The 14,378-nt window shown below is 46.4% G+C and overlaps 1 protein-coding gene across 2 annotated transcripts; it reads right to left on the bottom strand.

Moving 5' to 3' along the window:
- Nucleotides 1-9,998: 9,998 nt before the first annotated feature.
- On the bottom strand, nt 9,999-14,193 carry RPL11 (ribosomal protein L11). Of its 2 annotated transcripts, XM_079915406.1 has the most exons (6): nt 14,101-14,193; nt 13,224-13,374; nt 12,102-12,208; nt 11,665-11,796; nt 10,510-10,620; nt 9,999-10,077 (listed from the first exon to the last, which is right to left on the bottom strand). In XM_079915406.1, exons 1-6 carry the CDS (start codon nt 14,104-14,106, stop codon nt 10,048-10,050), a joined length of 537 nt encoding a protein of 178 aa, XP_079771532.1. In that variant the 5' UTR covers nt 14,107-14,193; the 3' UTR covers nt 9,999-10,047. The 2 variants fall into 2 exon arrangements, with proteins under 2 accessions (XP_079771532.1, XP_079771531.1); XM_079915405.1 differs by lacking the exon at nt 9,999-10,077 and having other exon boundaries at nt 10,414-10,620.
- Between the last annotated feature and the right edge of the window lie 185 nt (nt 14,194-14,378).

The following is a 14,378-nucleotide window of genomic DNA, read 5'->3' as shown; positions in this document are numbered from 1 at the left end:
TCTCTTTAGCTCCTCTCTGACTACTGCTACTTATTCTTTTTTTTTTTTTTTTTTTTGCGGTACGCGGGCCTCTCACTGTTGTGGCCTCTCCCGTTGCGGAGCACAGGCTCCAGACGCGCAGGCTCAGCGGCCATGGCTCACGGGCCCAGCCGCTCGGCGGCATGTGGGATCTTCCTGGACCGGGGCACGAACCCGTGTCCCCTGCATCGGCAGGCGGACTCTCAATCACTGTGCCACCAGGGAAGCCCTGCTACTTATTCTTGAATAGAGCAAGCCTCAGGCCCAGAGCCTTTAGCAGGCAACAGAAGCTAACCAGCTACTGATACTGATGTTCCATTTATAGCAGGATATAAAGAGATATAAATTTAACAATTCAGTCCCTTTAAAATAAACATTAGGCAATAATACAGGTGGTACCTGGATATGGCAAAAAAATAATAATAAAAGCAGTATTGGAACAAATAAAGTTAGAGAAGTATACTCAAGTGTTCTCACACACACACATACACACACACACAGATAACTATGTGAGGTGATAGGTGTGTTCGTTAACTTGATTGTAGTAATAATTTCACATGTATACATATACCAAATCATCACATTGTATACTTTAAATATATATAATCTTATTTGTCAATTATACCTCAATAAAGCTGAGGGAAGAAAAGCTGTGGAAGCATATTGTTGATTTATTCACTTGTCTCCCCCACTAAACTGGGAGTTCCTCGGGGACACAGACTAACTTTCATTGCTGTATCCCCCAGATCCCAATACACTGCAGGCCCACAATATGAATTTGCTGAATGAATGAGTTACAGAGAAGTATACAGCCTAGTTCAGTAGTTCTCAAAGAATGTTCCTGAATCGACCATCTAGCCTCAGTATCAACTGGGAACCTGTTAGAAATGCAGATTCTCAGACACCACCCCGGATCTACTGAATCAGAAACTCTGAGGGTGGGGTCCCAGCAGGCTGGTTTTTACAAGTCTTACAGGAGATCCTACTGCACTCTTAGGTTTGATCATCACTGATCTGTAAGACAAAGATACAGAGCAGGGCTGGAAGACAGCCCAGACAGAAGCCAGAAAGCAAGAGCAGAGGTGAGAGGAAGCCGCTCGCCTGACAGCAACTCTGTATCGGGACAGACCCGCAGGTTGAGACGCTGCCAGGAAGAGCAAAGATTCTATCATGGAAAAGATCAGTTCCTTGTGGATCTACCAAGTACCAGGCCAGGAAACCAGGCCAGCTGGGCTGGGCTTGGCTCTGCCTTTAACCAGCTGTGTGATCCTGAACATGGCCCATTAGCTCTCAGCCTGTTTCTTCACCCATCGATGCTCCACTGAGAGGGTCCTGCCCTTCAGGAGTGTTCCTCCGTATTTGGTGCGGGACTCTCCCAGATGATTCTTTCACTCCTTCTCTAAGGCCTAACACCTCTCCCCCCATCCTTACTCTCCTGCTTCACTGAGAAAATGGAAGCTCAGTCAGAAGAGAATGTCCACGGATCTCCATCCCACATCCACCACCTACCAACATCTACGCCCACATACTCAGCCTCTTGACTTACCAGCCACAGTTCTACCCAAACTGAACCCCTTCACTTGTGTGATAAAAGTAACCCCTCTCACTTATTCAAAGGTATTGCTACAGCACATCTCCCCTCTCCCACATCAATTTTTTATTTTCCTACTGGACTTTTCCAATCACCAGAAAAAGCTATTTCACCCATCTTTGCTCCCCTTGACAGCAAAACTCCTCCTAAGAGCTGTCTATACCAGCTGTCTCCAGTCACTCTGCTCAGGCTGTCACCTCTACCACCCTGCCAGCACCTCTCCAGTCAAGGTCCCTAGTGCCTCCACATTGAGAAATCTAATGGTCAATTCTCAGTGCTCCCTTTACTTGACCCACCGGCAGCACTTCCCTGAGCTCATCACACCCTCCTCCCGCACGTGTTCTCACTTGGCTTCCAGGACACCAGACTCTTCTGTTTTTCCTTCTACTTTAGTTAGTCCCTCCTTCTGAGTCTCCTTTGTCAATTGCTCTTCTTTTCCCAGACCTCTTAATGCTGAAGTACCCCAAGGTTCAGTCCTGGGTCGTCTTTTCACCACACCCACTCCTTTATGATTTCATCCAGTCTCAAGACTTTAAATATGGATATCCTGATGCTGAAGACCCCCAAACACATGTGCAGCCCAAACTCCAGACTCTGGGCTGCCTATTCCACATCTCCCCTGGGATGATTAATAGACGTGGTAATCATGTTCAGAACGGAATTCCTAGTTTCCTGTCGAATCTGCTCCCAACACAGCCTTCCCTATCGAAATTAATGGCAACTCTGTATTTTCTGTTGCTTAGGCCAGAAATTTTAATCATTCTTGATTTCTCTTTCTCTCACATCGCTCATCCATTCATTCGAAGAAATCCTGCTGGTTTACCTTCTAAACCTACTATCTGACCATTTCTCACCACCTCCAATACTGCCACCATGTCAGACCCAACATGATTGGATTATTGCAATACTTTCTAACAGGCCTTCCTGCTTCTACCCATTCCCCCATATTCCAGTCTCCAACAGCAGAGGTAGCTTTAAAATGGAAGTCAGATCACGTGATACGTCTGCTCTAACTCTTCAGCGTGATCCGTTTTACTCACAGTGAAGGCCAGAGTCTTTATAATGGCTTATGAAGCCCTACACAAGCAGCTTCCTCACCCGCTTACCTCTCTGACCTCATCCCCTCCTACTCTGCCTGGCTCTACTGGTCTCTGTGCTACATACCCCTCTGGTGGAGGGCCTTTGCTCTAGCTGCTCCCTCTCTGGAAAGCTCTACCTCACAGATCCATTTGGCCAACTCTTACCTCCTTCAAGTCCTCTCAAACCTCACTTTTTCAATGAGGCCTACCCTGACCACCTTCCCCATCCCCCTTTCCCCACCCTACCTTTTCTTTTCTCCACAGCGCACATCATTTTATGACATACTTTATAATTTACTTGTGTCTTGTTTATTATGCATCTCCTTCCACTAGAATTTAAGCTCTACGAAGGCAGAAATCTTTTGTTCTTTTGGCCACGCCATGCGGCATGAGGGATCTTAGTTCCCCGACCAGGGATCGAACCCATGCCCCCTGCAGTGGAAACACGGAGTCCTAACCACTGGACCGCCAGGGAATTCCCAGAAATATTTGTTTGTGTTTGCTGATATAGCCTAAGAACTTTAAACAGTGCCAGGCATATAGTGGGCACTCAAAAACTTTACAGAATAAATGACTTAAGTAGGACACATTTTTTAGATAGTTACATACCTATTTAGTATATTTACTGGAGAACAATATACTAGAAGTAGGGGAATTCCCTGGTGGTCCAGTGGTTAGGACTCAGCGCTTTCACTGCCGTGGCCCTGGGTTCAATCCCTGGTCGGGGAACTAAGATCCTGCAAGCTACATGGCACGGCCAACTAAAAATATATCAAGTAATATAATAAACATGTCAAACCTGTAAATTCAGTGACAGGTCCTTTTATGACTTTTAAAGAAAATATCTGGTAAATAACAGTACTTCAGAAATAAACTAGAGGTGGATTACAAATTGAGAAACTCTGCCCGCTATATACAGACAGGCAAATTCAAATCCTCTGCCATTCTAGAGGGCCTTCACAGCGTAAGGGTTGCATCCTAGAACTTTCAAACCTGGCTGTGCACACAAATCATCTAGGAAGGTTGTTACAAAAAGGATTCCTACTTCTCCTCGAAGCTCTTTGGGGTTGGGGCTGGAATCTGTATTTTAAACATATGTCTCAGGTGATTCTCCTGCAACCAGTCCAGTGCTGGGCAAGGATTAGGACTTAGGGACTGCTGGACCAGATCACCTCTGAGGGCTCTTCTAGCTCAGAAGTTCTGACTTTGTGATTGAAACACAACTGACTACCCTGGAAAGCAGGATTTTTCAAACTGCAGATTTAATGGGTTAGAACCAGCATCAGGAAAAAAAAAAAATTAACAGAACAGACTATAAAATGAGAATGCATTGCCTGTAGTAAGGGTATTGTTTCATGAAATATTTTTCAGAGGTGAGTATATATGTATTTAATAAAGTGGTGATATAAAATTTGTGTGTGTGTGGCAGGGTGCTGTTGTCAAAAAACTCTGAAAGCTATTGTTGTTGAGAGAACGAATCTCAACTTTCAGTGCTGCAAACTGCTAAGCCCCACAAAGTTCAAGTCTCTGAGTGGAGTTCAGGAATCTGCATTTTTAACAGCTGACTGATGCAGGTGGCCCTAGACCACACTTAACTGAGCTCTGTGAACTCAAACCCGCCCCCAGGACCCAACTCATGCAGTGCTCTTCAACACTGGGGGAGGGGGAAGAAGGGGGTTGGAATGCCCTGGGAAGGAGCAAATCCCAGCCCTCCATTTTTTGGGTGGTGCTAAGGGATGATCTGGAAAAGCATAGTTAATATCACTGTACTGTAATATTGGGGAGGAGCCCTATTTTGTTCTTTATAACATTAAAAAGGACACTGGATTTTTTTTCTACCTGAGAAGTGGGGGAAGGAGGAACGTGTACTTTTTGTCCACTTTAGCAGCAAGGACTGTATCTGTCTGGTTCAATGCCATGCTTCAGGGAGGTAAGCACTCAAGTATTTGCTGAATGACTAAGGAGAGAAATGCTGAACTGAGAGAACAGGAAGCTGTGCCTGGTTCCTCTCCAAGTTACTGTCATTCTCAAGGCCCAGCTTTTTGAAAACAACCCCCTGAATCTGAGCTTACTCAGCGCCTTTACAGTGAATAACCCTCATCCTCATCTTTCCTTTCCCAGGAAAGAGAAGCACTCAAGTCTCAGAATAAAACCTCTTACGTTTAAGCCTACCACAGACCAAAGAATATATATTCAATAAATATGTAATATTTACATACTGATAACAGCTCCTACTATGTGATTTACATATACTACCTTTAATTCTTGAAAATAACCCTGAAAGGTAGGTGTTGACCTATTTTACACAAGACCTTAGGCCCAGAGACGTTGGCTGACTTGCCTGAAGTCTCACCCAGGTAGTAAGGGGCAGTGTTGCTGGCGGTGCCCTATCTGAGCAACAAGCTGGTCTCGGAGGTCAGACACTGGGAGCGCACAGTGAGACGCAGCCTTGTGCCTGAGGTTACAGAACATGAGTCACAAAATGCACACACCTCCCATTCTCAAGAACTTTCTTCCTATAACTCAGTAGTTACTTGGGTGTTTGTCCCTGTAGACCCAGTCTTTGAAAAGTAAAGACCAACTCCATTGCTATGATTGTCAGCCCTCTTGGGGACTTGGAGAATGTAGGCTAGCATTTTGTGGGCCTGTCAACCTAATTTCAAGGAAAATTTAATGGAAGTATATTTCAAGGGGCAGATGTGTGGTTTAACCTTATTACAACAGAAGCTATAAAAAGGTTTAACCTTATTACAACAAGAGCTATATAAAACTGTACAAAAAGACAGCCGGTCTCTATGTCCTCATCATCCGAACACCTCACAGTTATGAAAACTAAATGAGATAATATGCATGTCAGGAAAGAATCCCAACCAACATCTGGGAAGGCACACCCCGCTCCCCCAGGTGACTGCCTGGACCACCACCCTCAGGGTAACAGCTGTTGCACAGCCATTTCCTAAAATGAGAGTTGGAAAAGGGGTGAAGTGGCAGCGAGTGGGACCTTTCGTAGAAAGCAAGTCTACACTATCTGCCAGGGACCTGCAAGGGATCCGAGATGCTTACGTTCCAAATTCTGGGCTCCTACCCACTGTGATATACCGTGTATTGATTAAGCAGAAGCAGAAGCAGTTTTTTTTCTTTTAATAGGTGCTTTTTAATTAACTGATTGTTTTCAGTTATTTTGGAGTACAGTAAGAAATTTGGAATTTTGAAAATAGAGAGATGTATAAACCATATTTCATTTCCTCATAGAATTACACCCCGTTTTTTACATATAGATCCATAAGAAATTGCACACATAGAAAACAATACAGGAAGCAGAACCAATCTTTAAAAGCAAAAAACAGAAATACACTACAGGAAAACATTTCCAGAGGCAGTCACCACAATATTAAAAGGGTTAGAAGTCATGTTATCAAAGCAATGTGTTTAGCAGGGTAACCGGGAGAGTCTAGAACATCACTTCTGCTTAGGTCGTCGAATGCCTTTGCCTTTTAAGCTACTTTCAGATTCCAGGTAACTGTTGATGTATTTATTACATAACAAGTTCAACCAATAGTGATAAATATAATCCTAAATCATGTTATACAAGGTCCTTAATTGGTACAATCACACATTATTTTTGTTCAGATATGTAAAAACACAAACCATCTGCATTTGTTTCCTAAGCTTTCCTGCACCTGCACCTTGAACAGTCAAGTTCAGTCTTCCTGGTGCCTCCAGGTACCTCAGGCTGGATTCCCCTCTGACAACCAGAACCTTGGTTTCCATAACAAGCTGCTCTTAAAGTGGTACTGTACCCCCAGGCACCAGCGAGGTCCCCAGCGGCAGGCAGTTTACACTACTTGTGGGTGGTTTCTGGGCCCTGACCTCACCACTCACCTAGGCGGCCTGGGCCTTAAGCCTTTCAGACGCAGGCCCCTCTGGCAGCCTACTCATTGTAGTCTTTACTCACCAGTCGGCTAGAGCGCCTCTGTGTACACATGGAGTTTAACAGGTTGGGACTAGCGGGTGGTTAAGCTGGAGGAAAAGGCAAAAGCACAAAACCCAATAGGCTTTGCTATAGAGGGCAAGAGAGGCTGAAATGTGCTGTTACTTGCCTATGGTCACGACGCTGGCAGAAGCAGAGCAGAACTTATATAACGCCATCCAACAGCTTTAAGATACAAGAACCTTACACACACTCACTGGACAGAGGGCCAAGAAAACAGGACGACAGTGCTTCTACCAGGGCAGTTCTGTGGAACTGACATTCCTGACACTTGGTGCCGGCTGCACGGATTAAGGTAGTCTGGCCTATAGAGCTAAAGGATGGCACGTTATGAAGCCACTGTAATGACATGAGAACACCTTATGTTAAGAGGAGAAAAAAGCGCACAGATTATAGCTATAGTTTCCTCTCAATTTGTTTTTTTTTTAAAAAAAAAGGCCGGAAGGTAACATGAGCCATGTTTGTGAATTAGCATTTCCAATGGAGAAACTGTCTTTAGTCTTGTGATTCTCATGCAATCATTTCTGACTGAAGTTATCTGGCACGTTTTCTACCTAACAGCTCAGAACAGTAACACGTGCACATGTATGACTTCCCGTGACTACACTTCCCTGGCTGGCTTTTGATCTCTCCCGTCCGCTTGGCTGTCCCATGTGGATGACGTGCCAGCACCCTGGAACAACAGCCCACGTGGTCCCTCCCTTTCTGCCCTAGTTCCCCTTCCTAAAGTCTGTCTCGCCAAACAGCTGGAGCCTCCAATAGCAGGCTCTGCGATCTGGCTCCGCACAGGCCTGACCTGACTATTCCCTCGCTCCCTCTGGCTGTGGTCTCCCTGCTGCTCCTCAACCAGACTGGGCCCTGCTAGCGTTTGCACAGCTGGCTAGCTAGCCCATCATGTAGCTAAAGTCATCAGTAACCACCCTGTAACTACCCCCATAGCACATCACACATTTGTGATCGTCCCGAATGGCGGACTATTTGATACCCTTGACCTCCAGTAGCCCATAGCAGCCCTGGTTACTGTGATGACCAAAAGCCCACCCCCACAAATATCCAAATACCCCAGGATGGGGAGGGGCAACGCTGCCCCAGTTTGAGAACTCTACCCCAAAGGGTAGTTGCAGGACTACAACATTCATTCATCCAAGCAGCATCTAGTGTTCCCGAGCCTGAAACTGGGATAGACAGATGCCCGCCAGGGACACTACCTTATTCTGGACAACCACATGTAGCGTGGGTCCAGAGTCACCTAACATCTACCTAAGTTTTCATGGGCAGTAGCTGAGGAAATGAGAAAAACCACACAGCAGGAACTTCATAAAACTAAACTTATGAAAGAAGTCTCCCCGTTATGCCTTCCCTCTCTGTTTTGACCTAGGATGCGGTCAGCGCTTCTACTCTTTAGTATGCATACATATCACCTACAGATCTTGTTAAAGGAATTCGGGTCTGAGGTGGGGCCTACAGGAGTTCTAACAACCCCCAAGTGATCCAAGCAAGCTCGACCCAAACATCAATGCTTCAGACCCTGTGTGACATTTGTCTGGAAGCCAAGCTTCTAATCAGAGAGCGGGTAAGCTTTCCTGGCACTGCTGCTCTAAACTGGTTAAGGAAGCGTCCTCACCTGTTCCAGTTCCCAACATGTTTCATCACTCACCTAAAATACCACTGCTAGAACTATGAGTAAAATCCAGCTATTCTCCAAACTCCCTAGGGCCTTTTTCCCTCTGGGCCAGAAGCCCAGGCGGCTTAATTTTTAAATGGGAAGTGAACTCAACTGAGTACACAATACAGCAGGAACAAGTGGAGGGTGGGCAGGTGTACACTGTTAAACTAAATAGTACCACAAGCTTAAAAGCACAGCTACACGGCAAATGGCTAACAGTAAAGAGCACAAGGATGGCAATACTATCAGGACTTCCACTTTCTACGTTTCATTTTCCTGCGGTGCTTTATTTAGATGAAGCTAGCATACACTCCCACCTCTGGAAAACATACTGACTTCCCACAGCAGCGAGCACCCAGTCCTAGTTAACTAATATATTCACCAAGAGTTACTTTGTTCTCTAAGATGTTTATTCCAGTTGTAGTTGTTAGTATAATTACAGATGTTTAACAATGAGGTGCACCCACCTATAAAAGTGAAGCTGAATCACAAGAATTGGGCTCGTTCACAAGTCTTTACTCCATTTACAAAGTGGTGGTCCACAGTAAAAGACTGAGAAGTGAATGCACATTGATGTTTTAAGTGAAACAAAAAGTTTATGCTAACACATTTCATGATTCTTTCCTTTAGCATCTGGATCTGATGCCTAAGACTTTATCAGGAAGACCAAGTAGTATCTTCATAAAAAGTTGGGCATACCAAATAACTTCAAGGTTTAAAAATACCTACGAAGGCAGCTATTAAATTAGAGAACCATTTAACAGCAACGGAAAGGTGGCCCAGGGACAACTGAACTCATTAGTCACAAGTGAGTAAATTATTGAGTTAACTTGTGCTCAAAATTTAAACTATGAACCACTGGCCAAGTATTGTGTCCAATAGAGAAATGGTGGCTTTTGAATGTCACTGCTTCAGTGACCTGGTAAAGTACAGGCAAGACACGTTCCACTTTCACACCAAAGGGGGAGCAAACTGGTTAAGAGTAACATTTCTCACAGATGATAACACAAAATTAATCCCTTTTGAGCACTTTGTGCCTGGTACAAGTTTAAGCATCCTACAAGTATCAAACCGTTTAATCCTGAGGGATATAACCATTATTGCCTTCACGATACACACAGGGAAGCTGAGGCAGATTTAAACACAGCTAATAAAATGCAGGGCGAGGAATCACATCCATGCAATGTGTCTCAAAGACCACTCCCTTCCTCTACTTACAGTCTCATCAACTCTAGATTCTCATTTTAAAGGAAAACTGAGTCCAATATTTAATCCCAAGCACCACACCAAAGCCTCTGATCCTTTCATACATCGTTGCTGGTAAAACCTCTAATGAAGAGCAGAATTGCTGAACAGAGGGGAGCCCTGCACCCCACTTTAATCAAGGCTCTAAATTCAAACCCAGCCCCAACCATTCCCTCCCCTCTACAGTCAGTTTCCACGGGGTCACTGCACCACAGCCTGTCAACAAGGGTGTGGTGAGCACAGACAGTGCTGCGGAAGTTCTCAGGTTTGGATCTGCCAGGAAACACTGGCATCCAATCAGGGGTGACAGGGTTGTTACCAGCTACTCCCATCGAAGCTTTAAGTGGCTTGAGGTCCAAGGACTTGAATATGGCCAGGCTCCTTTCACAGAACACACAACAGTAATCGTACATTTCACTGAAAACTTTTTATTAGCCTTTTGGATAGGAACGGGAATTTACTTGCCAGGAAGGATGATCCCATCATACTGAAAGAGAACAGATTTTATTTTTTCAGAACAGGCGGTTAACAGTAAAGACTGCAGCAATGGCTAACGTTCAAGAATTCAAATCAGGTACATGAACTTCGGCTTTGAATCCCATACCCCCAAACAGGAAGCTGGCCATCTTTAACAATTGCTACACTATGCTCAACTGCACTATACCCCGAGAAAAGGGGCTCCTATTAAAGCCATATTCCTCCCCTTCCAGCTATCTGCATTCACGGGGCTGGGGAGAAAGTCTGGTTCTGGGTGTTCTTTTAAACCACCAACCCTGGAAGCCCATTTTCCAAGTTGCCCAAATGTTCCACCTTTAAAAGAGCTACCCACCAAAGGGCGCTAGACTTTGCATCCCCGAATCCCAACTCCATTCACCAACACCACATTCCACCACTTCACCTGAGACACATCAAGCTTTACCTTCTGCTGGAACCAGCGCATGGCCTCCTCTTTGCTGATTCTGTGTTTGGCCCCAATGCAGCCTGTCCTGCGCTTCTTGTCTGCGATGCTGAAACCTGGCCTACCCAGCACCTGTCCCAGGAATAACCAACAGTCACCTAGCCAGCTCAGAGTCAAGAGCAGATGGACAAGACTCACACATTGGAGTGACTGATCTTCAAGAGTTACCTGGTGGCCCAAGAGACCCATGATCTCAGTGTCTGATGGAACCTGCATCCTAGATGACACATCGCCTTCCTATACACTATAGGTCTGCTCTGGAGGCTGGACTTGCAGCTCCTCCCCGCTCCCCTACCTAACTTCCAATGGCAGCTAAGGATTCACCACTGCCCCCATGCCCCAAAGCACTTTTATTAAAAAAAAAAAAAAAAAAAAAAAAGCAAATAAATTTTACTCCAACATGTGCATTGTAGAAATCTTAAACTTTCAAGAAGCACAAAGAAATAACTATTTCTCTCCTCTGCTTCAGCTCAAAAGTGCTTCTTAAAGGTTTGTCATCCCCCGTGAGCACCCAACTCTCACCACCATTTCTCTGGACATTCAAATCTAGTATGAAGACTGCTGCCATCCTTCAGGTTCATACTAGTCAGGACTTCAGGGTTTTGCCATTTATTTACTTTGATGGTTGGACCAAAACATTACAGTGACACAAATGGTCACGTCTCCATTAAAATCCCCATCCTGAGCAAACAGCCCCATCGTCAAACCTGCTTCCACGTCCTCTGGATGGAAGCCACCCCATTCCCAGAGTCTAAGGGAAGAAGCAGGGAAAGGGCAGCCTCAGTGCAGCCAACCCAGACGCCAAATGCAACCCCAATACCGTCTCTCAAATTTCCAGTTCAGTGGCTGCATGGAACTGTTTCCTTCGCCCACCTTTGAGCAACATCAGTGCTTGCTAGATCCTAGACCGTAAACGTCACGGATCTTGTCCATCTAGTTCACAGTGCTATATCCCCACACCTGCCACAAACGAGGTGTATCTTCCCAAGGGAGAGAAGACAGACAACACTCAGAGCCCCAACCCAACATGTCACCATCAAGACAGCACATATGAAATAAAGGAGGAACAGACTGCACTCTCACAGACCAGGAGTAGAAAAGATTAAGTATTCATACCACATAGAAGTCCAGGCCGTAGATACCAATGCTTGGGTCATATTTGATCCCCAGATCGATGTGTTCTTGGATTCCAAAGCCAAAGTTGCCAGTGTCTGAGAAGTTATTTTTTCTTAACTCATACTCTCGCACCTGAGGGAAAAACACGCAGCAATCACTCCCTGTCAACTCTACCCCGCAATAACTAGCTCAGCTTGCAACACTCAGGACCCCCAAAACACAATTCAATGTAATTTGGCCAGCAACAAAATCTGATATTCCCACTACACCAAATCACAGCTACGGACTTCATATAACTACTAACTTTCAAAGGGAAGGGAAAAACCCTTTAGAAGTTCAAAAAAGTCAGAAGGCAGAACATTAAGTGTAACCACTACCACTGTAACTATGTGCTAACTGGTGCTTTCAGTATTATCCCACGGAGGGATCAGCCTCACCTTCAGACCTTTCTCCAGGATTTCTTCTGCCTTGGCCCCACGGACTGTGCAATGGACGGCAATTTTTTCATTTCTTCTGATGCCAAAGGATCTGACGGTGTATCTAGCTGCGGGCAGGGGTAACAAGGAGTCAGCTGTTATCATACTCCCACTGCACTCCCCTCTCCCCCAGAAAATCATCTCCATGACTCCAAAGTGACATTAAGTATCCATCCGCATTCTAAAGTGATGTTCTAATCAGTGTCAACTTGTATCCGTTAATCAGATTCATTTGTAACACAGAAACAGATTTTCCAACTTCCAAGTCACTCAGCCATACTTGACCGATTAAGACCTCAGAGCCATAATGTCAAAGTCTCAGGGAGGGCAAGTTCATAAGCAGTGTAAGCTAAAGGAAAATGACCATGCATTCTACTAATAATGTTTATTAATAATAGCTAATATTTGCTAAAACCTTATTGTATCCCCATTTCACAGAAGCCGTGAAAGGTTAACTTGCACAAGATCAGTTGGTAGTAAGAGGCAGGCTGTGATTCCAAGGACTTGCCATATTCCATTACCCCAAAGCAATGAAACTCTAAAAACAAAAAATGTAACAACAGTAATGCCTACACTGTGCTTGGTATGCAGCAGGCATTTCATATAACCTATCCTGTCCCCCGCGATCTTGTAATGCAAGTACTACCATCCCCTGTATGCAAATAACGAAGCTGAGGCCCAGAGAAGCCAAAGTCACAGACTAGCAAGTGATGGAGCCGGGATGCGAACCAGGTTAGCCTAGGGACACAGCCCTGTTCTAGCTGTAGCCTATGTAACCCTAACTGCTAATCAAGCCAAATACCATTTTCTGCATTCCCAACATTTCCACGCTACCTCATACTCTCGTTACTTGCAAAAACCTCTACTTGGGCTAGTCTTAGCTTAATCTCGGCTCATACAAAATCTGGTATTCCAATACCACTCCTATGTTAGAAGGGAGATACCTCTTGGGAAGCTCAGGAAGGCAATACTTTAAAGAGATATCACCTTCAAAACGGGTACAAAACAGGCTTGACAGCAGGCGAGGTAAGAAACATCCCGACATCCCCAGCCACTAGCCCTTCCCTGCCGGCCACGACTCACCTTTGGAGAACACAGGGGTCTGGCCTGTGAGCTGCTCCAGCACCTTGGCTGCCCGGGTCAGCCTGTCTCCACTCTCCCCCACGCAGATGTTGAGGCAGAGCTTGCGGATGCGAAGTTCCCGCATGGGGTTCTCCTTCTCCCCTTGATCCTGCTGCAACAAGGAAGCGCAGCCGTCAACACACACAACCCCGCCGGAACTGCCAGCCTAATATTTATACTTAGCGCATTTCCGCTCATCCCAAATAGTCCCGAAAGCCCTAAAGGTTCAAGAATTAGCACCACGTTTGTGTGGGAAGCACCGAGGAAGACATCTCGGGGTCTTGTTTTCTCCTTCCCCCACGCACGGAACGGGTGAACAGAAACAGGACAGGTACCGAGTGGAAAAGTTACAGACAATGCGGATGAACCCCAAGGGGCTCAAAGTGTAAGGTGACGGAGGGCGCCCCGTTACACGGCCGGTGAGGAGTGAGAAAACAGCACGTGGCTGGGCAGCGTCCCCCGAAGCCTGGCCTCTGCCCCGAGGAGGAACCGGCTGAGGCTCCCCAGCACCAGGCAAGTTTCAAGTCCCGGGGCCCAGCAACAGGTCCGAACCCCGCGTCCCAAACACCCCTCCGATCGCTCCACTGGCCCTCGCTGCAGCCTGCGGGCCGTGCTTCTGGGTCTCCCGCGGCTGCCCCGAGCCTCCTCCTGGGAGGATGGGAGGAAGGCGACAGGGTCCAGCTCCGCGGCCTCGGCTCGTATGGCTCTGCCAGTTTCGGCACGGCCGGCATCGCGGTCTCCGTTCTCCTCGGGCGGCGGGAGAGGTAACCCCCGCAGGCTCCGCCGGCCGTGGATGGAAGCGGATGAAGGGAAGCAAACCCACACCTCAGCTACTCACCGCCATGACGGGAAACAGGAAGAGAAAGTGAGACTTCTGAGCCAGGGCCTTATGGGCCAGAAGGCGGACCCTTTTCCCAGGCTAACCAGCGAGATGAGGGAGAGGAAGAGAGGCGCGTCTGGAGCCGCGTAGAGTCGGCTTCCCCCTCGTGGACACAGATGTCAACTGCAAGTGACGCTGGCTGACCACTGGGGCGTGGGCTTATCCAAAAACCGGTTTTTAAAGCTCCCTGAACTGGCATTTCCTTGAATTTCCGGTCCCCAGGGATGCTGTTCCCG

Source organism: Stenella coeruleoalba, assembly GCF_951394435.1.
Source record: "Stenella coeruleoalba genome assembly, chromosome: 1".
Lineage (NCBI taxonomy): Eukaryota > Metazoa > Chordata > Mammalia > Artiodactyla > Delphinidae > Stenella > Stenella coeruleoalba.
The sequence above is the reverse complement of the archived record's forward strand: the minus strand, read 5'-3'. Positions and strand labels throughout refer to the sequence as shown.